Source organism: Cydia fagiglandana, chromosome 13, assembly GCF_963556715.1.
Source record: "Cydia fagiglandana chromosome 13, ilCydFagi1.1, whole genome shotgun sequence".
In the NCBI taxonomy this organism is placed as follows: domain Eukaryota; kingdom Metazoa; phylum Arthropoda; class Insecta; order Lepidoptera; family Tortricidae; genus Cydia; species Cydia fagiglandana.
The window spans coordinates 7,498,729-7,521,327 of NC_085944.1; the positions used below are offsets into that span (position 1 = coordinate 7,498,729).

At 34.6% G+C, this 22,599-nt stretch overlaps 1 protein-coding gene and 1 long non-coding RNA gene across 2 annotated transcripts in view; one reads left to right on the forward strand and one right to left on the reverse strand.

The window, feature by feature from the left end:
• LOC134670171 (uncharacterized) overlaps window positions 1-10,820 on the forward strand; it is a 76,015-nt gene extending 65,195 nt beyond the window's left edge. The window contains exon 2 of the long non-coding RNA XR_010099027.1: window positions 10,568-10,820. This is a non-coding gene — a long non-coding RNA (uncharacterized LOC134670171). The remainder of the gene's footprint in view (window positions 1-10,567) is intronic.
• Window positions 1-22,599, reverse strand: part of LOC134670169 (dual oxidase) — a 60,650-nt gene that overhangs the window by 35,956 nt on the left and 2,095 nt on the right. Inside the window, exons 2-3 of the mRNA XM_063527862.1 lie at window positions 18,646-18,739; window positions 2,544-2,615 (exon numbers count right to left, since the gene is read on the reverse strand). Coding sequence (XP_063383932.1) covers window positions 2,544-2,615; window positions 18,646-18,730 — 157 coding nt within the window. The 5' untranslated portion in view covers window positions 18,731-18,739. The remainder of the gene's footprint in view (window positions 1-2,543; window positions 2,616-18,645; window positions 18,740-22,599) is intronic.

Sequence of the window (22,599 nt, forward strand, 5' to 3'; positions counted from 1 at the left end):
AAATGATCTCATAAAACTTTATGGGTTTTAATGGCTCGATGGGAACAGTGTACCTACACTCTTATAGCAAAGGTATAATACCACTAAACTTGTTAATCCACCATTGTCCATTGTTATTATTACTTGTTATGGTAGGCCAATAAATAAACATTTAAAAACGAAATGTTTATTCGTATAAGATAGTTTATACTCTGTGGTTTATGTTGTTATTGTTGTTAATAAATGCTTATTTTTAATGTAAATGAACAATAAACGTAACAAAAAAAAAACAAAAAAAGCAAAAAAAAAACGGTCACCCATCCAAGTACTGACCACTGCCGACGTTGCTTAACTTTGGTCAAAAATCACGTTTGTTGTATGGGAGCCCCATTTAAATCTTTATTTTATTCTGTTTTTAGTATTTGTTTATTTGTTATAGCGGCAACAGATATACATCATCTGTGAAAATTTCAACTGTCTAGCTATCACGGTTCGTGAGATACAGCCTGGTGACAGACAGATGGACGGACGGACGGACGGACAGCGAAGTCTTAGTAATAGAGTCCCGTTTTACCCTTTGGGTACGGAACCCTAAAAAGTATCATGTGACCTTATGACCCAATATCGCGTAATCGAGACCTACAACCTATACAGACTGCGGAAGTCGATTGTAAATGAATGTGAAACGATATCAGCTTAAGATGGCTCTCTGAGGATAAAAGCTTTTAAACAATTACTTTTAAATTTTTATGCTGGAAAGATACTGTAAAAAGCCTTTTAAGTATTTCAAAATACTTAAATACAGGCTGAATGAAAACAATCGTCCGTGCGTCTTAATCGAATAGGAATGTGTTACCACAATAAACAATAAAATGTATTTTAACTCCTTTCGGCCTGATGGTCATCTATACCAACCACCTATTTACATACATCCCCTTCATAATTGACTAAAAAGTGTTTTCCCTTATTTCAGTCATCATAAGCCATACACTACTGCACGCTTTTAGTACAAAAAATTGTATAACTAATAAAAAATTGTGACACAAAGGGTTTATGGAATCTGTTTAGCCACGGTTCGGTGAAATCACCATTCCAAAGCACGTGATTAAACTAAATCTATCTTAGGTTTTTGGTAGGCTTAGGTACTGTTTGTTACATGCTCTAGGTACTTCAAGATAATGTCTAAGTACATTGTCGTAATACTTTTAATACTCTTAGTAACGGTAAGTAAAGTTTATTTTTTAGACTCCCAATATCTGTATAGATAACAAACAATATGTATATCTCACATCGGGTCACGACTTTAGTATAAAGAATGAACACATGATGAGTACCTCTACGTATGCTTATGATATCTCTGATCGTGTATTTCCGTATTTGAAGCACGAAGTATCTGCCTCTTATGTTTGTAATATGTCATATTTAAAACAATATCTAATTACCAAACGTTAACTGTCATTAGCGTTACAAGTTCTATTGATGTATTAATGTTTAAGAGAGATTAAAGCAAGGTTGACTCGATAAATCAAACCGGTAAGCCCAATCAGACTTGATTAGCTCAAATCAAACAATGACAGCTGACAGTTGAAGTTTGACAGAGTCGATGTCGTAATATGATAATTGTAATATTACGCCGTTTTATTTTCTACATATCACAAAATAGTGTGAGATTTTTTAAACTTTATTGGATGAAAATTGTATTGATTGGTTCAGTAGTGTGCTACGACACCATACAGTTTAGATACTTTGAACCTATTCTTTTCAATATCTACTAGGTATCTATTTTTCAAACTTCTTTTGACCTGCTTACTCAGGTATAACAATGACTGACTTGACAATAATCCATTATGAATGAAAAAAACGACGAACTCATTTGAATTCAAACTACTTCAAACAATAAGATTAGGTAGGTACTAGATATATTCAAATGCAAACATTGTAAATGACTTGTGGTTTCTTGTCACGCGAATGAAATGTCTTTGGCGTGCAATATAGATTTATGTTTAGAGTTTCAACTGCGTTAAATATATCAATGTTGTCATGTGAAAGTGTTGTCATCAATATAAAACATATCTTCACTTACCAGATATTTACTAATATTGGCCAAAAGATGCAATTAAAAGACACAGTGCTTACCCAAAGTAAATAGGACTCGGGCAAACGAATGATAATGATATTTATGATGACAAGTATATTCATACGATTCAATTATTTGATTTCGTTAAGTTGATATCAAATAACTAAAAACATCAATCTGTCATAACTACAGTAATGACCAACTATATGCCATGTAGATTGCCCCGATATTTCAGCACTGTTCCAAGTATGTACCATTTTCAAGAAGTAATTGACTGGCTACGAGTTTTAATTGTCTGTTTTGCTTTTTAACCAACTTCCAACTCTCAAAAGGAGGAGGTTATCAATTCGGTTGTGTGTGCGTATTTTTTTAATGTTTGTTACTCCGTATTTGTATACCTACTTATTATTATAGCTAAGCCTTTCACATACTTATAATATAAATAACAAAGATTTGTACTTATGTGAATTTTTGCCGGTGCACTTACCGACTGAACCCCAATCAGGGTATGCTCTGTTGTTGTACCAGCCATCGTAGCGTTGTTTCTCAAAGTAAACCTCTGAAAAGAAAAAAAAAACGTTTTTAATTAATAATAAAAAAAATGGTTCAGTAAGTAACATTGACTAAAATATCTTACAATATTAATCTAGATACCTAATCGACTGAACAAATAATTAAACCTAAAAAGGTTTTTAGTTCCAGTGTCTGAGTAATTGATAGGATAAGTAAAATTTTAGATTTACGATGACTATCCAATTATCATATAACAATGTAACTACCTATTTAAACTGGTGACATTGCTAAATGGTGAAATGGAAATTTATCGATTTCGCCAATGGAACTCTAGTATGCATACAGTAGGTATTTTTAAATGAGTTTTTTGAGTTGTTTGAAGAACAAAATAATCTTACATTTATTTATTCGCATAAGTGGGATACAACAAATTGGTATTTAAAATAAGCCAATTTCAGATAATTAAATGGGCATGATACCATTAAATTGTAACTACCTACAAGTTGTCAGTGCGTTTAATACATTTTGCCGCTACTAATTGGCCGACGTGCTTACAAGTCCCTCGATTATCATGGCTTTCCTAGCCTTCAACATGATCTCTAAAACTGTAGCAATTGAGCGTTATCCTATAGCTTACGTATACTGGTTGTTACGGTCGAATACTCGCGTGCGATGGATACCGATGACAATAGTAGACAAGTCATGCATACGACGCAGGTAGGGTTACCAGATACAAATTTACAATTTCCTGACAAAAATCTTGATTTCCGAATATTTTTCCTGACATTTATATTTTTGACAACGACGGGACGGGTCTAGCCCTCAACGCGGTACGATTCGATTTCTAAAACATCTATGTATATATGCTTGAGAAAAGATTTGTTAATTAATAATTACGTAGTTATTGATAAGTTGAGTGGTTCTCATTTATTATTTTTTTACAATGTTTTTGGATTAATTTAAGTAAATAAAAAGGTACCTACTTTATAAAAAAGTCTATCAATTCAAAAAATTCCTGACATTTTCGTGTTCCGTCCCCATTCCTGACAAAAGGCCAAAATTCCTGACATGCCAGGAAAATTCCTGTCATCTGGTAACCCTAGACGCAGGTCGTGTTTTTGCGGATGGCTGTTCTAGATATGTGTGATCCGATCGAGGCCTTGCTCTGTCCGCTCTAACCGAGATGCATCGGTAATAAGCCTCTCGTTACGCACTCGAGGATTCAGGCATGCATATGGCTAACAATAAAAATGCCATCTAGCTCTGTATAAAGGTCATATAGGCTGTGACCTATGTTGCTCCATGTAAACTGCGATAAAAAAATGGAACTGAGACTTTTTTCCACACTTATTCTATTTACACTACAATTATGATTAATTATAATGGCATAGTTATCAATAATAACACCGAAAGTTTTCTTTTATTGTATTCCAAAAAAGGAATGAAAGGGAAAATTTACCTTTCTAGTAAAAATTTACTTTTATTAATTAACGTTCAACCATTAATTCGTTCATTTAAATATTTATAGTTTTTTTACTGTTATTATGTATGCCGTTAAATCATGATTATCATGAAAGATTATCAATTGCAGAATTACTATATGTATGTAATTACATGAAAAAAGATGTCCTATAGTTGTAAGTTTTAAGCGGCTATCTTTTACATCAGCATATTGAAATCCGGACACGATGGGGTTATTCTCAGTATTCACTTTCTTACCGTTTCAGCTTTAAGCTAAAACCGGTCCTGCGTGCCTTTTTAAAATAAATATTAATAGAGTTAGACCGTAAAAAGTCTGCAGCGATTTTGATAGCCCACGCAGTGCAAGTGTAATTTAAAACGTCAAACTTCTATGAAATTATGACGTATTTAAATAACACTTACATTGCGTGGGCTATCAAATCCGCTGCAGACTTTTATTGGTGCGACTATATGTTTATTTTTGCATTAACAATGTTTATTTAAAAATAGTAGAAGAACTTCTTTGTGTTCCGTTAGGCGGTTATAACTCTGATGCGAATTTGCACGTCGTTCCGGTGCAATACGGTAACTAATCGCTATTAACAGTGTTAACTACTGAGAATAGCCCAACCGTTGGTGTAGGTAAGTAGCAATTTAGTGAAATTTAATGTACATGATTTCTTGCCGTAGGAAATTCCGAAAAAATTATGTTACAGCAATAAATTAAGTGACAAGGCTGTTCATGTAAATACTCATGTTACTTAGTTGCTCCTTATAAGTCGGTTAAAAGTGTTATTTGATAAGCTAAATCTGGTTTGTGAAATAATGAATGATTTGGATAAGAGTCATAAATAATCAAGACAAATTATTTCAATATCTTTATAGAATAAAGTTATATTCGTTAAGTTTAATGTGAAATACTTAAGCTATACCTAGGTATTGTTTATAAGTTTGAAAACTTACATTTTCAACTGTAAAATTATGCATCATTTATTGTCATTAATTAATGATTCACATTGAACCTTAATGAATTCCATGAAGATTAAAATGTATTTACGGGGCAATTGAATCTATAGTTTTCCATGAGATCTAGCTGTCAGTAAGACCGCGGCAATAAAATATATTAAAGTTTTCTTGATGAAGTGTCCGTCATTATCGATCAATCAATGCCAATTAAATTCTTGACCTAAATACTTTCATATGTAATTTAAAAAAAAAACACTGGCAATGATACAACCAATTGAAGTAAATAAACACTAAGCATACATGATACCTAGAATGGTGTTTTTATTAGTCGTGGAAATTTTGGAAGTCTTAGGTTCAATTGATTTCCGAGCTGAACGGATGTGGTAAAAGAACGGACAGGAATTCTCTCATTACGTCTGCGGTCAGCCTAATACGATTGAATGAAAATGAAATATTTCCTGGGGGCCTAGCCAAGATGACACTCGCTACGACAACGAAATGCTTTCTATCTTTTTCCATATTAATGCTTTTTTTCCCTGAGGCGATTTTGTCTTAATATTTATTCAATTAGAGTAACATTAAAATAAATCAGAATTGTAGACGACAATTTCATTCTTTTTTAACCGAAAACTTATAGTTCGTTTTTTTTAGCATTAGAAAGAACTTCGCAGAAGTAAGCTTGTGGTTCCAAATCCGGCACTTTTAGCGGTAATAATTTGAAGTAAATTAGATGTATTGACCGTGCTACATTGGATAATTCAATAATTATTAACAATAAAAGAGCCTGATAAAAACTGTACGCTTACTTCTGTGGAGTTCTTTCTAATGCTAAAAAAACGAACTATAGTAAGTAATTGTTTCTTGTTACTAAATTAATATCTATATATTTATGCCTTCTACGTGTATAAAAACTGTTAATTCATGTGTAAACAGTACTACAAACACTCACACAAGAAACAAACACAATTTTTTTAATAATCTACGACCCCATTAGGTACTAGGCCAGGTTTGTATGAAATATTGATGTAAAACACTTTATTGATTTAAAATTGTTCCAGGCATGACATAAAGTGTGGCGTAACAGTCCCTTCTAAAAGTGATTGTAGGACAGTTGGCGTTAACTTCACATTTATATAGACCGTATCTTTCCAGACTTTATAATCCTACATTCTTTTATTTATGTACTTAAACTTATATATAAATAATACCTAATAAATGTGGACTTACCTATGTACCTACATACGAGTAAGTATTATAACTATTCTATTTGTGTAGTACATGCTGCATGTATGCCGACTATATGACTTATGAAGCCCATAGCAAATATATATGATGCTCTCCTGATCGATTTCGGCCACAGCGACTGTGTGCTCTGGAGTAGTATAGGCAATTTTTAACTTGTGTTATTAGAGTGTAGCTGATCCACTCTCTGATGCACTCTTAGGTGGTTCACGTACCCTATCTTCTTGCTAAGCCAATAAATATATGTAATATATAGCCATAGCAAATTGTTTATAACAAACATGTCAATGACGTGTGAACCGATTTCAATTCTAATGTAAAGTTTACAGTGGGCAATAAAATAGTGCACATATTGCACATTTTTTGCACATTGTAACACGAGCGTGGCAGCAGCTGTGGCTAACATGCGAGTGTGGGAAAACATGGACTAATCAATAAAGTTCTTATTATATTTGCTAAGTACAGAGAAACAATTTTAATCAGTACATTAAATTAATACAAAAGTTATGCGTTGCTGTTTGATTAGTGAAAGCTCATCGATGAGGAGAGTTGTTGCATTGCCGAAATATAGCAAACATAAGTGACGTAAGTACAATATATGTATTTGATAAATATAATCCTTCACTTACATTTTAGTGGTATCTATACACTTTTCTCATATGATCAAATAAAACCTTAAAATATTGCTAAGCTTGTATACAAAATACCGACAACGCAGGCCTCGTCAGGTGGCCACGAATGCAAATGCTTCGTCCAAAACAAACCAATGATGATATCCGCAACGGGCTTCGTAATTTTTAATTAGATTACATAGGTAATAGGTAAATTTATTCTCATATTAATTAGATTAATTCCTGTGTCTACCTACATTGTACACACGCTCCACTTATACACATTTTTACTTCGGAATCCTATGAAGTCATGATACGGTTGATGGTATTAGTACAGTCGCCATCAGATATATCGGAGCGGCCAAGGTGCCTACAAATATCTGAGCACGCCTCTATTGTCAGGGCGTTAGAGTGCTTGTTCAGATATTGTGAACACCTTGGCCGCTCTGATATATCTGACGGCGACTGTACCTACTGTGTCAAGGTACATTTGTCGTGCAGAAGTTTAGTACGCTACAATATCTGAGGCAGATTATAAAAATTCATGACAGATTGAATGCAATAAAGACTGTATCTCCTTGTATTGATACGTTTTTTTTAGTAATTAAGTATATTTAGGTATAATTTTATTCAGAATATAATTATGCATAGGTACAAATTATGACTGCGTATATATAAAAGTACAGTACAATACAATTAATTGGGTCATTATTTATGGACTTACATATTTCGGCCGCAGTGTTTCCTTTACTAAGAACACCTGTCATGTTATTTATATTCATGATTCATGACTTAAGGTGTCATTTTACTTATCTGTTACGTCGTACTCTTATTTTAATAAACTTTTCTTTACTGGGGCATTCCACGAGACTGTCGCTTACATAACGCAATTCTTCTAATACTTCTGGAAATGCTGAGTAAGCGATATTGGGTCAGGTAATATTTCATGACTTGGCTAACAAATTGGCAGTATATTCTCGAGATTCACGTATTTTATTGAGGTAGCTGCCATACACGGCAAAAGCGTTATGTAAGCGACAGTCTCGTGAAATGCCCCTACTATCCATGGATTTTTCCCAAGAATTACCTAAGTCTTAATAGCAATTTAGTTCGTGATTAACTATGTCGATATTCAATTAGGGATAAAATGTAACCAATGAAACGAGCGCATGATGATGCATGTATTAAATGTAAGTGATTATAAATGCTCTTGCTACTCGTTATGCGATGCCAACATATAAATCAGGCTGTTGCTTACCTAAAGGCCAACGATTGGTCATCTATTAAAGGTTAATCTCGTTCTAAATTGATGAATGTTACCTGCAACTAGCATTTACACGATCTTTAATTTTCAAAGCGATAAAATGGGGTTCTAAACTGATGTGGCTAATGCTTACTATATGGCATAGTATAAGCTTATTCTTCTTTTCGTGTAAAGGGATCAAACTTCTTAGTACTAAATTTTTGTTTGCCAATGTTTTGCCACTTCCAGCCCTCGGAGTGTAGCCCTCAGGAGATCTTCCTCAGTGCACGTCGTTGAGCACAGAGAGCACTGTCTCATGTGTAATGTTGTTTGAGGTACTCCACACTCGCAGGATGTATCACCTTGTCGCCCAATTCCCCATCTCAGAAGATTATCTTTTGACCGACCAACTCCCGTCCTAAGTCTGTTGAGAGCTTTCCATACTGGCCACTTTTGCTTTCCCCCTATATAAGCTTATGAAGAAAACATAAGGAAAGTAAAATATAGAAGTCAAGAAATAAGAGCGGTTTTGTATTGGTGATTGCAGCTGATTCGATCCGTTGATTGACTCATAAAGAGACAATGTTTCATATATATATATATATATATATATATATATATATATATATATATATATATATATTATACTACTCTTTGCAATGTTTCCAGCGGATGCGTTATCTTTTAACTGTCAACATTCTGCTGACAGCTGTAGGCGGATAACCGGGTACGGCTGGCCTAACTACTTTCGCGTTTGTGATACTGCCATGTCACTGTCGACATTGTAAATGTCATACTTGTCAAACCAGAACTTCGTCATATTTGAAAAATTTGAGCCAGTTTTTGAGTAAGTTAAGTTATGATTATGACACATGATCGGGCAAACCAGTGCAAGAGCGGTTTCCGATTACTCGACTTGCTATGGATCTCGAGGTCACGTTACGATTTTTCTTAGAACTGTCTCGCCATCGTCTTTCGAAAAAAAAAATAGGGCTACGGCTGATTCCAATGAAAAAATTCAAAACAAGGTAATTTTGCAAAACAAACATTAAGTAACTGTAACCTGCCAAGCAACACTGAGCCGCGGTAAGATTACTTACAACTAGCCCTTTTCCTCTCATTCATTATATAGCCAAAACGATTAAGATAATTACATGCTATTAGGCATCAGAGGGTCTAGTCAGCAGGGAACAAAAACTGAATCCGGTACACTCAGGCAGGACAAATTATATCACGGATAGCTGTTTTTGCACTAATAAAACTTTTTTGTTACAATATGATCTCATAATACAATCACGATCTCGCTTCAATAACTAAATTGGATTGGATGTAATTATTTTTTATTCTTTCGTGTGAGCATCGGATGATGTAGATGTAGGTACGGTTCCGGATTTAAAATTATAGACAACTTTATTTACTCATTTAATTATATGGCAAATTGATAATAGTGATGTAAAGCACGATAAAATCTTTAAAAAAATGGACAAACCAAATTGATAGTTTTTAGTTGCTGTTGCCTGATGGTTATATAATATATGGTTTTTGTTTTTATGAATTTTACTTTTTACTTGATCACTTAGGTAGTGACTGCTGTCCACATATGTACCTACATTATTGGCTTATCACTAAAGCGCTCAAAAATATCCCAACAATTTTAATGACGACAATGAGTCCTTATTAGCACCAGGGATAAAAATCAGATTATAGATTACTAATATGCGTTCATGTATGCTCCATAGAAAACGTTGAATAGCCCTATTCGTCTGTTAAAACTTTCTTAAATAAAAAAATATTACGGCTCATTATTCATTATCATACCTACTTCTTTGCTTAGATATAATCTACAGTACCGTGTCATCGCGGGTTTTTTCGTTTAGTTTCTCAGTTACTTTTAATCCGGACCTAGTTCAAGTTATTTTAAAAATTACAACCTTATAGATCAGGGCACGTCGTCGCGTCACGCTACGTCTTACGGCTCGGCCACGACATCCAGCGACTTGCGACGGCGGGAGCGATAACCATAGGTTGGAGCGAAAGGTCCGATCGCTGTGTCACGCTCCAACCTATGGTTGTCGCTCCCGCCGTCGCAAGTCGCTCGATGTCGTGGCCGAGCCGTTACGTAGGCGAACAACGCGCGAAAGCGGCGCGGCGCGGCGCGGCGAAATCAATCCTTTGATGCCCATAGAAGTGTCCTACGTAAGCGATCTCGTTGCGAACGCGGTGCGGCGCGATTTGCACGCGAATGTCAGGCGGCGCGGCGCGGCGCGGCGCGGCGGCGGCCGCTTTCGCCGCGCCGCGCCGCGCCGCGTTCGCGCGTTGTTCGCCTACGTAAGACGTAGCGTCAGACATTTAACTAAGCTTTGGAAAATAATAAATTTCACAACCAATTACAATTAACAAAAAGCGGCCAAGTGCGAGTCGGACTCGCCCATGAAGGGTTCCATAACAGCAAGTAACATAATAAAATTTATGTAGTTTATGACGTATTAAAAAAAACTACTTACCAAATCTTGTTCAAACCAATTTTCGGTGGAAGTTTGCATGGTAATGTACATCATATATTTTTTTTAGTTTTATCATACTCTTATTTTAGAAGTTACAGGGGGGGGACACACATTTTACCACTTTGGAAGTGTCTCTCGCGTAAACTATTCAGTTTAGAAGAAAATGATATTAGAAACCTCAATATCATTTTTGAAGACTTATCCATAGATACTCCACACGTATGGGTTTGACGAAAAAAAAATTTTTGAGTTTCAGTTTCAGTCAACCCTAAAAATTTATAGTTTTTTTTCTATTTTTGTATGAAAATCTTAATGCGGTTCACAGAATACATCTATTTACCAAGTTTCAACAGTATAGTGCTTATAGTTTTGGAACAAAGTGGCTGTGACATACGGACGGACAGACAGACAGACAGACAGACAGACAGACAGACATGACGAATCTATAAGGGTTCCGTTTTTTGCCATTTGGCTACGGAACCCTAAAAATGGTAATTAATACTCAAAATTGAATGTCGTGTCAATCGGTTGATTTAACAAGTGGCAAATCACCGAAAGTTGCCAAAATTATTAATATTTAATGCCTGACACGCCCCATTCAATTTCAACTCGATGAAAATGGTTAAACTCAATTTGAAAAGATATTTACCTTGAGTTATGGATGGTTAAAAAGTCAAGACGTGAGATATATTGGCAGTGCCTAGGTAGTTGTATTACTAATAAATATTGATATGGTAACTTTTTATAATATATCGTACAGTGGGATTTGATGAGAAATCTCTGCATAGAAAGTTGTAATGTACATTTGAATTTTGATGACATTTATTTTGGATTAGCGGTGGCTTTTATTCATATTATTAACATAATATATTACCTCTTATATTTTTTTCTAGATGCTAACGTAACACCAGGGAGATATTATGGTAAATGCATATTTTTCTCCATTTTATAATCATAAAAAAAGAACAGCTTTCTTGCCTTATGACAAAAAACGCAGTATGTAAATTAATGATATCTTTAAAAAATGCTTTGTCTTGTTTTCAAATACAATAAACATAATAGACTGAGAATATGTTTTGTCTATTTTACGACTTAATAGTGTAGGTATATTTTGCTCTATCTGATCGTCAAACTCGCACAATGAAACATTTTTATTATACCTATATATATTATATGTTATGTTATGTTAGAGTACTTAATACATTGTCTTTGTTTTAAGACAACAATTGATAGATAGAAACTATTTTAGATAGTAATAAAATCAACAAATAAATCCTAAACGATGTAATGCAAATAAAACTAACTATCTAGTGGCGCCATTCTTAAGCAGCTTAGATAAATATAGCATCAGTATTTGAATAGTAATAAGGAAGTGATGACTGTCTGTTAACAAGCAATAAACAAGTATTTACTTATCCTAATACAACAGGATTGAGTTGTTATGAATTATTCGTTATATACTTTTTAATTAATTAGTACTAAAGGCATCATCAATCATCAAGCTCATCAGCCTATCTTAACGGCACCAATCATGAACACACATTTATTTCCTAACCTAAACATCAAATGAAATAGCGCCCGTAACTTTCGAGGTTTTTATTAGTACCTACAAACTAAATTTTGAAACCTCCAGCGCTCCTATACCAAAACTTAGTGGGGACTAGGGATTGCAATTGCTGGATCCAGCATCCAGCAATCCAGCTGGATCCAGCGCTTTTTTCGGTCCGCTGGATCCAGCAGGCAGCGCTGGATCCAGCGCCGCGGATCCGCGATAAAAAAACATCAAAAAACTACACACTTAACTTTACAAAAACATATAAAAACCGTTGGTTTAAGCGTTCCAACGCTTAGCCCATCCCAAATCTACTAGTGTAGGTAAATTTGCTTATAGATAAATATACTCGTCCCGGGTATATAGATGTTTTCTTATAGTTTACAGTTACGCGCCATCTACACTTTGTGTTATTGACATTACCTTCGTATTGTTATGCAATACGCCGCTAGCCAAAAAAATTTTAATGTGTTTATTACCTATTTATTTTATTTTTTTGTTTTGTCTAATATAATATTTTGGTCGGGTCCTTATCGGCGTGAGAATGCGATGCCATCTGCTTGACCGTTATGGACCACGGAGTGCAAGCTATCGCTCCCAGGTTTTTTTGCAGTCAGTTACTTTCTTTCTCCTATCTATTCTAGCTATCGTTAGTGTTTCTAGATTATTCAACCGCATGTGAACTTTCGTTTAAGGTATAAATTTTGTGTACGTATACAAAAAAACATTTAATATAAACGTTAAAATGGACGAGGATGGTGATTAAAAAACTATGGAATTACCTACTTTAAAAAAATATATATGAGGGCTGGAGTGCTGCTGTCCGGCAGCACCAGCAACAGTTACAAATAAATTACGAGCTCTCACTTTCAGAGATCTCAAAAGAAATAAACTTTCGCAAGAAATTACCTTAAGAAAAGAGTTTTAAGTTTAAATTACGCCCTATTATCCTCCCTTTGTTTGGTTTATTTCAATTTAATTAAAAAAAAAACATGTAAAATTGCACCATGTGTTTTTTTTGTAAAATCGGTAATCTGCTGGATCCGCGCTGGATCCAGCTGGATTGATACCGATCCAGCAAAAATCCAGCTGGATTCAAAACACTGCTGGATTGCAATCCCTAGTGGGGACCTACCATTGACCCGTCCATATTTCAAATTTGAAGTAGATTATCATGAAGGTTATTAGTTTGGAGGATTTAATTTAGAAACTAATATGTAGTAGGTACCAATGGATAAGCAAAAAATATGTATATCAAGATAGCCAAAAATCCTGTTCATCAGGAAGCAATCCACATTAATTTTGTATCTCATCTAGAACAAGTACATCCTACCGTTCTTCGTGTAAGTGCAGAGCAGTAACTAAATTTGAAAACTAAATCCATTATGTACCTTGTCCTCATATAATACAGTACGAAATTGAACGAGATTTCAAATGTAGTTATTGACGCTCAGTGTATAGTTGCTAGTATTTCCGTGTGCCCACGCATATGTCTACCCGAACTAGCACGAAGGCAATGTTTTGTATTACGTTGGTTATAGTTGTAGGACACATTTGTCAAGAGATGAATCAATTAGCGGACACAATTTGGTGTGTTGACATTTAAAGAGTAGTACTTGGAGTTCTACGAGTATAACAAGGAAACGAGGAATTCAAATAAATTGGCTACTTATTCGGTTTCGGTACATACCATATGTAAAAAAAAAGATAAAAAGAAAAAAGATTACGTGACGACAAAAAAAAAGAAGAAACACATATCTGCCGCATGCTTTTATTCAAATTGGCAAGCACGTGGAGCATCGCAGCGTGGCCTTCAGCTTTCACTATAGCGATAGCATGCTACCAAATAAATAGGTACCTATGTGCAGAAAGTTTCTTCGCGAGAATATTCTCAGTAGCATTCAATATGGGTCTATACTGATTTACTGTAACTTTCAAAACCCACAAAATCAGTATCTAGTTATAGGTATTAAATAAATAAAGATGCTCTTAAAGATGTGGAATCTCGAGTTCGTTTATAATATTGTAGTTATTGTGGCTGTAACAGTCACTGCTGTTGTTTAATCCGCTCTAAACGAGAAAGTAATGATTTAATCTCTATTTCTTTTCGACTGTACTGAGACACAGGTATTAACAATACGAGAACTATTCACTTGATAATATTATTTAGGTACCATAAAAACGGATAAATGTTACGTTTCTACCGACTCTTGGTGCCTAATGCAATTGGTTATCTATATAAGATTCAGTGCGCGGGCGCCGTGGTGATTAAGGCATGCGTGACTAACCGCAGGTACGACTACATTATACTGTTACCCAGGACCCGACGGTTCTTAAGGGAATTTGACCTGGTTTACATACACTGTGTTTTTTCTATTTATTTTACTTTAGAACTTCAAGTTATTAATCTTACTGTAGTCTTACGTTCAGAGAGTATATATTTATTAGTCGGGGTTGCAGTAGCAGGAATGTAATGGGTAACTTGCATGGGAACTAATATACGAGTAGCTCCCGCTGTATGATTAAACAAAACAAAAGTTAGACATCTGGAAATTCTTAAGCCGAATACGGGTTTACCTACGCTGCCTAGATTTTTTTGTAATTTTCGTTCAGAGTGATATAGAAAGAATTCATATACCTAAAGGTTTTTAAGAAAATCTTCTAAAGCATTATAAATATAATTTATACAATTCGAGCATACACCATCTATCTGTATTCAGACCGTTGACACAATGATCATCCCAGCAGTTCTCGGGCTTTTCCTTTGTATCATCTAAATGTAAGTAATAAATATTTTCATTTTCATATATTTTCATATTTGTTAAGTATATAAATAAATAAGTCAGGAAATCAGCCAAATATGTTGCAGGCGGCATATCCTATCACGAGTATTGTCTTTTTTTTTCGTAAAGTGCATATTTATATAAAACATCAAAGTGCATCCGTTTCCTCATATCTCAATTAATAAACATGGCCAGGCTAACTGCTATATGACAAGGTTATTATTAACTCTTCTTACGATTTGATAATTAAACATTGCAATTAGGCAACAAGAAACAAAGAAGCGTATTCACAAGAGAATCCAATTTGTTTGATAACATTGACCTTACATTGCGATTATGATTATTAAAACAATTATTCAATTAGCTATAAATTACTTTTCCATAATTTTGGATTGCATACTTATTCACATTGTTTTTAAATACTTAGACGTCCTCTTCAGTCACAAATCTTTTTAATGCATATTTGCCTAAGTATGGAATTATCCCCAGTAAAATTTAATTTGAAATAATTAATTTTTTATCGAACAGTAAAGTCATTAAAAATTAATAATTATTTTTGCTGCTTGCCATGTCCGAAATCGGAGCTAGTAATAAAAAATTAGATAGTCCATGAGTTTCCTTTATCTCACGATTGTCGATTAAATAAGGTAACCAACCTAACCGCATATTCACTGGTTTGGTTGGTGGCATCTGTACGAAGACCTTCGAATGCAATTACAGTAATTTGTAATGAATAATGCATGTACAAAAAGAATTGTATTCAACTATACTTAAAAAACATCAATTTGCTATTGTAGACCCCAAAGTACTTCCTTTCAATAGGCTTAATCACAACTAAAGAATAGACATAATGACGGCAATCAATAATATTTGACTTTTTTAATAATCTATTTAGTCATGACCCGACGATACGAGAATACGGACAGTCGGACACTGAAGAGAAAAGTACAACAAAAATACACTTAGAATTACAAAAATAAACTTAATCCGGGGACAAGGAGAGTTAACTAATAGGAACAAATTGACTTTTGCAATTTCTATTAGTTCTTGCAATTTCTATTATCTGTTTGTCGAAATTATATTTGGGATTACTGAGCTGTTTGTAGAAATAAATAAACTTTACAGAAATAGTGAAACGTCCATAATTCTTACTAAAACTTCATTTTTCCCTCCAGTACAGAACTGTTATTGAATTCCTGGTGATGATTTTTCTCTCAGTGGAGGCATACGAGAATATGGTATCATTAGGTATGTATTGTTGTTATTTATTTAATTGTGTGCGTAATTTTAATATACTCAATATAGATCGTTTACTATCAGATAAATGGAATTGATGCACTTTTCGTATTGTTCACATACATCGGACAAACTAGTTGTATAATTTTTGTTAATATAATTATTGAGAATCTATAAACTCTAGTTGTTTTTTTAACCAATATTGATTTGCTGCTGAGATGGCGTGCAATAATAATAAGTACTTCCCTGACATCAAGCCATCAATTGACAAATCGGAAAAAAACGATTCCATCAATGAATACAATGGGTTACCTAAGAAAGTTATCCTATTACAGACAGAGGTCTAACTGACCTTGATACAAAAGCGGAAGCTCTCAAGGGTACGGGGAAATGTTCTGCATCGTGACTGTGGTGGCGCACGCGCGCAAATGTCAAGATTTTGACGTCACCAGCAGAAGCGGTAACGATCTACATTTCGACATTTAACGCCGGAACTTCGGAAGGCATCATACCAGGATAAGAATGACTCAGCCAGCCAGTAGGATTATTGTCAGTCGTTTTAGTTCAGTCAACTTTGTTCATTGACTTTCAAGATTTGGGATTGCTTTTCCCTCTTCACATTAAATACTAGTTAAAGTCGAAAATTTAAAATAACGTTATTCTTGTGTATTTCAGTAATTGTAATTTTATTTGTTTAGGACTTAAGTAACAACTTTTTTTTAAATGTATCGACCTAAGCAGACGTAATAACTCAAATTGTAATACCTATTACCACTAAATACCACTATCGTGAGACCTACTTACATTACTAAGCTAACTGTCAGTGCTTGAAAATGGAGACCTAGGCTCTACGAAACATGTCGCGCGAGTGACTAAAATCACCTACTTATAATATTAATTGTATCAGAAAATTGTGTTAATGTCGCATTTATCAAGTTCAATTTCTACAGGCGGCCGACAAACACGAAATTTACGCGATTTATGAGTAAGCATCTGCGGATAAGCAGTGCTTCTGACAAATTAATGTCGTAGTAAAATCAACTTTGTATAGACAACATCGGATCGTGGTTAAACTGATATGATTGTAGATCCCTTTACATCTGCAGCGATATTGTCGCGTTTACAAGAACCGCATAGCAACTGCATAATAGCAGTGTCGGGAGCTCGTGACCGATCAACACGACGCTGCGCGCGACACAAAACACCGGCTCACATCCTTGTAGCATGTTGCCAACACATCCGTCTGTACTATACGGCGTGTTGATGTTGTGGAGATCCGGCCTATCGGTGCCCACATGCTGAATCATTCGATCATACTCAGAATATTAACCAACTGATACTAACAATAATTATACTTTAACTCGGATTAAATATATCAATTGGTAGATTTAGAGGAAGTAGGTAAGTGCATCTACCCAGGACAGGTACTTTATGTTTTTAACGGTCCCAGCTTTTCATTCCCGTATTATTTAGCATTACGTTACACTCAGTTTATAGCAATAGAGCTCGTAGCCAATCCCAGCGTTTTCCCGCTTTGTAAAGGAAAGCGACTACGCACAGAGAACCCGCCGAGCGGGTTCCCGGTACTCAATGTACTAATATTGGTGTCAATCGTTCATTATCGTAAATGCCGGTATCTAATCGTTTACCTAAAAAACAAAAACAACAACAGTTCTAAAGGTAAGTTTAGGGGTCCGTTTGGTGAATGACAAAACTGACATGATACTTATGAAAATTTTCACATACCCAATAATGAATTGATTACATATCCAAGGCCGAGCGTTGACATCTACCAAGAAACTGACGGATAAAAAGTTTTAACAGCACCCGTTAATCATTTTGTAGACAATTATAACCGGCAAAAAGGCTGCCTTAATTAAAATTGTGACAAGATTATGAATGTCGAGAACTAAACTATAATTGATGACAAGACAAAGCTTGTACGAGCTTGTAAGTTTTGACTTGTCATCAATTATAGTTACCATCATAATCTTGAATTAATCAAGGCATAACTAAAGTGCTTATACAGGATGGCCAAAAAATAAGTGCATTCCCGTTGCCAGGGATTATATTGAGCAACTTTTACTACGACACCAACCCCGCAAAAACAAATTGTGTTTCATAAACTTTGGCTGGTCCATTTTCTATGGGAGGGTAAATGTCTTTTTCGCGATTTCGGGGTTGATCCCATAGTTAAAGTTGCTCAGTATACCTAATCTCAAAAATTCCCTGGCAACGGGAACGCACTTATTTTTTGGCCATCGTGTATGGTGTATACACGGTGGCCCAAAAATAAGTGCAACAATTATTATTCTGGAACAATTAGGTGGAGTTTTCAAAATGTACCACATTATCGGTTATTTGGGATTGCATCTAAATGCTAACAGTGCCTATACTACTAACGATACTACTTCCAATTATCAGAGAGAAATATGTTTTTAGTTTTGTATTTGCATGATTAAAATCAAATGAATTTACCTGGATCAGCCAAACATGGTGTCACTGCTAAAATCGTGGCCAGCGCTAACGTGAGCCAGCGGCTCATATAGCTGCCAGCGGACATCGTGCACAACTACACACTGAAACAAACAACATCGATATTAAATACAAATATTACAACAGGAAAAGTGACATACGGCTTGATTCGAACTTTAATATACGTCAAAAATTTGCTCTAGATATGATATCGATCGGATGTCAGTGTCAAAAGTGATGTTTCTTAAACAAAAACGTCATTTTTGTAATTTAATGTGTTACTTTTGTAATTTTAGACCTTATTTTTTGGTGTTCAGCAATTTTTTTTGGTAAGAGTGGTTTCTTTATTTAGAAGACCTAACCTACCGAAGTTTTGGTGGTCATTATATTTGTAGCCATTTATATCATGTTATTATTTTAGAAGTAATATTTGGATGTGTGGTCATGATTATATTGATTATGATGTGCTACGTATGAGCTACTTTACATTAAATCGCGAATTGAGGAAGTTGATTAGTCGTCAACCTTGTTCGCTTTGTGGTATATTATTAAGAGCCGATTAGCCTTAAATAAAAGTAAACAAATCATATGTACATTTTCGGGTAGTTATAACATTTATTGGTTAACCAATCAATTACAAAACCACATGGATCTGTCACTGAGCAACCTCTTTAACCTACATTATTTGATTATTTATTTGTAATGTTTTCATCTACTGTCAACTGGCTTAAGGAACCATTTGACGGTAGATTTTGTTGATACAGACTATAGAAGTATAATTAAAATTTAAATGTGCATGTTATAATAATATACTCCGCCTGGTGCTCTCTTCCCGTCTTTTCGTGGTCACGTGACTGACACAAATCTACGTCATCACGCGACAGCGCTATATGATAATATACGATAGCGCTATATACAGGGTGATTCATGAGACGTGAGCAGGACTAATCCTGCACACCCAGTAACTGATAATTGATAGATCACCATTGTATTTAGGCAAAACAACCACTCTTTTTCCTATTTTTTAACTTTTTGGTGAGGGCAAATTTAATTCTCTACTATCATGGTCACCCTACAAGACCTAATTAATAAATATAAAACCTCTTTAACCGTAATGACAGCATATTGATTACGAAGAAAATGAACTGTCAACTGACCGTGATGACAGGGATTTCATTCAATTTGACACAGAATATCGGTACCTAGTTGTATTCTAATTTTAGGGTAACCATGCATGTCGTAAATAAATTATAAACTTTTTTTTTCAACACGACTAGAAAATTAACGTTAACCTCACTAATACTCATACGAAGCAGTTGCTTATAATTTACGAAATGCGCAGTGTTAGTCCTGCTCACGTCTCCTGAATCACCCTGTATAGCGGCCATGTTATTGTGACGTAGGCTTGTGTCACTCTGGGAAGAGAAGACCATGTTTTATTAGACCATGGACTATGTGTATTCAACAAAGAATTATGAAATGCAACAGTTAATGCAAAAGGGCAGGACAGATAACTATTTACCCATGTAGGTGAACACGGTCACCGGTATGCTTTATATAGACGTGATTGTAGGTAGATAACCATATTTGCTGAATCGTCGAGAATCGAGATATATTCAAATCGCTTAAAAATATCTGGGTGACCTAGCGTCGCTTGAATCATTATGTTACACCGAATAAAAAATGTTTGTTCTCCTACTTTTGTTGTGTTCTTTTTAAATTTTTGTTATGTACTTATTGGTTTTCCATATTCTTCTTTCCGGCGATTATTTCATAAAAAAGCTTTTAGTAAAACATTGGTGTTTACTAAAACAATATATTTTTATAAATATTGACTTAGAAATAAATTAAACAATACAACTTTGTTTTATTTAACTCCAAAATTATGTCACGGCTTTTAAATATATATCTGTTTTCCGAATTTACTAAGCCATACCCCGAAGTAAACGAAGTTTAAAAAAACACCGCATAGAACTATATCTACCTAAGTTATAAAATGTTATTCAATAACCAGTTCCTGATAAAAAAATTGCCAATAACCTTCTTAGTTAATTAGATCAATGAATAATTAATTTATTTATAAACCAACCTACTCAAGTTTATCCATGAATTTATATGGCTGTTTCTATGGTAGGACATTCACTCTAGAAAACATAAAAAATTGCTACGCGTCAACCTCATGACCGATTCTTGAATAAATAATTTAAGATAAAGATATTTTTACGATTCTTGCACCTGGCTACTAGTTTTGTGATTGTGATTTATCTTATATAAACTCGTTCGTATCGTATATAAATCGCCCTCATCTAAAATGATAAAAAGTCATTTATTAAACGATCTATTATAGATCCAAACACATTAACCATAAAAAGATAAAGATAAACTTTGTATCACAACACAATAAATATATTTTTTATAATGTCCAGGGAGAAAATGGGGACTACGTTTGTATTTCTTACTTAACCGGCTTACCAAAACTTTTGAAGTTTTCAATACCATGTAGGTACGTATTAAATAAGTATGTGTAAAAGGGTCAAACAGAAAACTGTGTTACGTCTTTCCTGGAGACATACACACGAGTTAAGGGCTATAAAGGTTAATTTTCTTATTTAACCCTTATCCACGTGACAAGGTCCTCCTTTTATTGAGAGAACTATGATAAAATCATTACTTACATGCCCACAAGCTGTTAATTAACTATTGCCCACAGGAGAGAAAAATGTTGGTGTTCGCGCGAACACACTAGTTTTCTAACTCTTATGTATGTCTACGGGAAAGACATAACACAGTTTTCTGTTTGACCCTAAAATATCATAGATTTGATAAAAACTACCCATAGTCAGCGTTCATGTTAGTTGAGCCGGTCGAGAATAAATCTCATGTTGCACAACAAGGATATGTGGGGCAAGTGCTCGAGGCGGCGTCTTCTCGGCGGTATGCGGCTGTCAATGTTCGCAAATATAATTCATTTCTTTAGAGAAATACTGTGTTTGAGAACTACTTAGGTAAAATAGATAGACTCCATAATCATTATTTAACAGTTTGTGACAGTCACTTGTACAAGTTTCAAATATGGTACATACTTACTATTTCATTAAGGATTTGGCCGTTAAACTCGAAATACCTAACATAGGTATTAATGATAATAATAAATATTTTATTCACTTTTAATTGTGCTTATAAAAACGCATTTCCACGCAAGTTTTAGATAGTTATTTATTTGTGATAGATAATTAACATGAAGATGTTAATCACGTGAAATGTGATACCGGTTCTGTATGTTGCTGTCTGGGTATTTTAAAGCAGATTTAAAAAAATTAAATTTCTTGAGACTTTTATTTTATTTGTTGTTTAAATTTACTTACAAGCTAATATATACGTATATCTATTTTTAAATGTTTCTCATTGATCGAAAAAAAATTAACAAAGTAGCAATGGCTATCAATAAATAAATTCATAAAACAATTAATTTAAGAGCAAACCGCACGCCACTAACTACCGTCATTTGTATCTTTCAAACGACTAGAGACCTTAAGGTTTGAATGATCGAGCCGAAATCGTTCTATAACTACCTGCAGCCATTATTTCTCATGATGGCCCGATAAGCGGCTGAATTACTAAATAAAATAATGGGCGGTCATGTATAATTGCGCTTAGGCAACGGCGTGAATTTGACCCATAATTGTTTACCGTCAAGGACTATTACCAAATGCTTGCATTGTGCGCACGCAGATCTTCCATAGGTACTCTTTGAGCTTGGACGCTGCATGTTTAACAAACGGAAATGCTTAAAGAACGTACCTACTTGTACAAGTCGTACATAATTATGTGAAGAAAAGTATAAAATAACAATGTTTACGTGAAGCAAGCAGCACTGAACGGTTGCAACAGTTAGATTACATAGTGGTCTAGACTAGAATGAATTCGTATTTAACTTGTATTATACTTACACTAAAC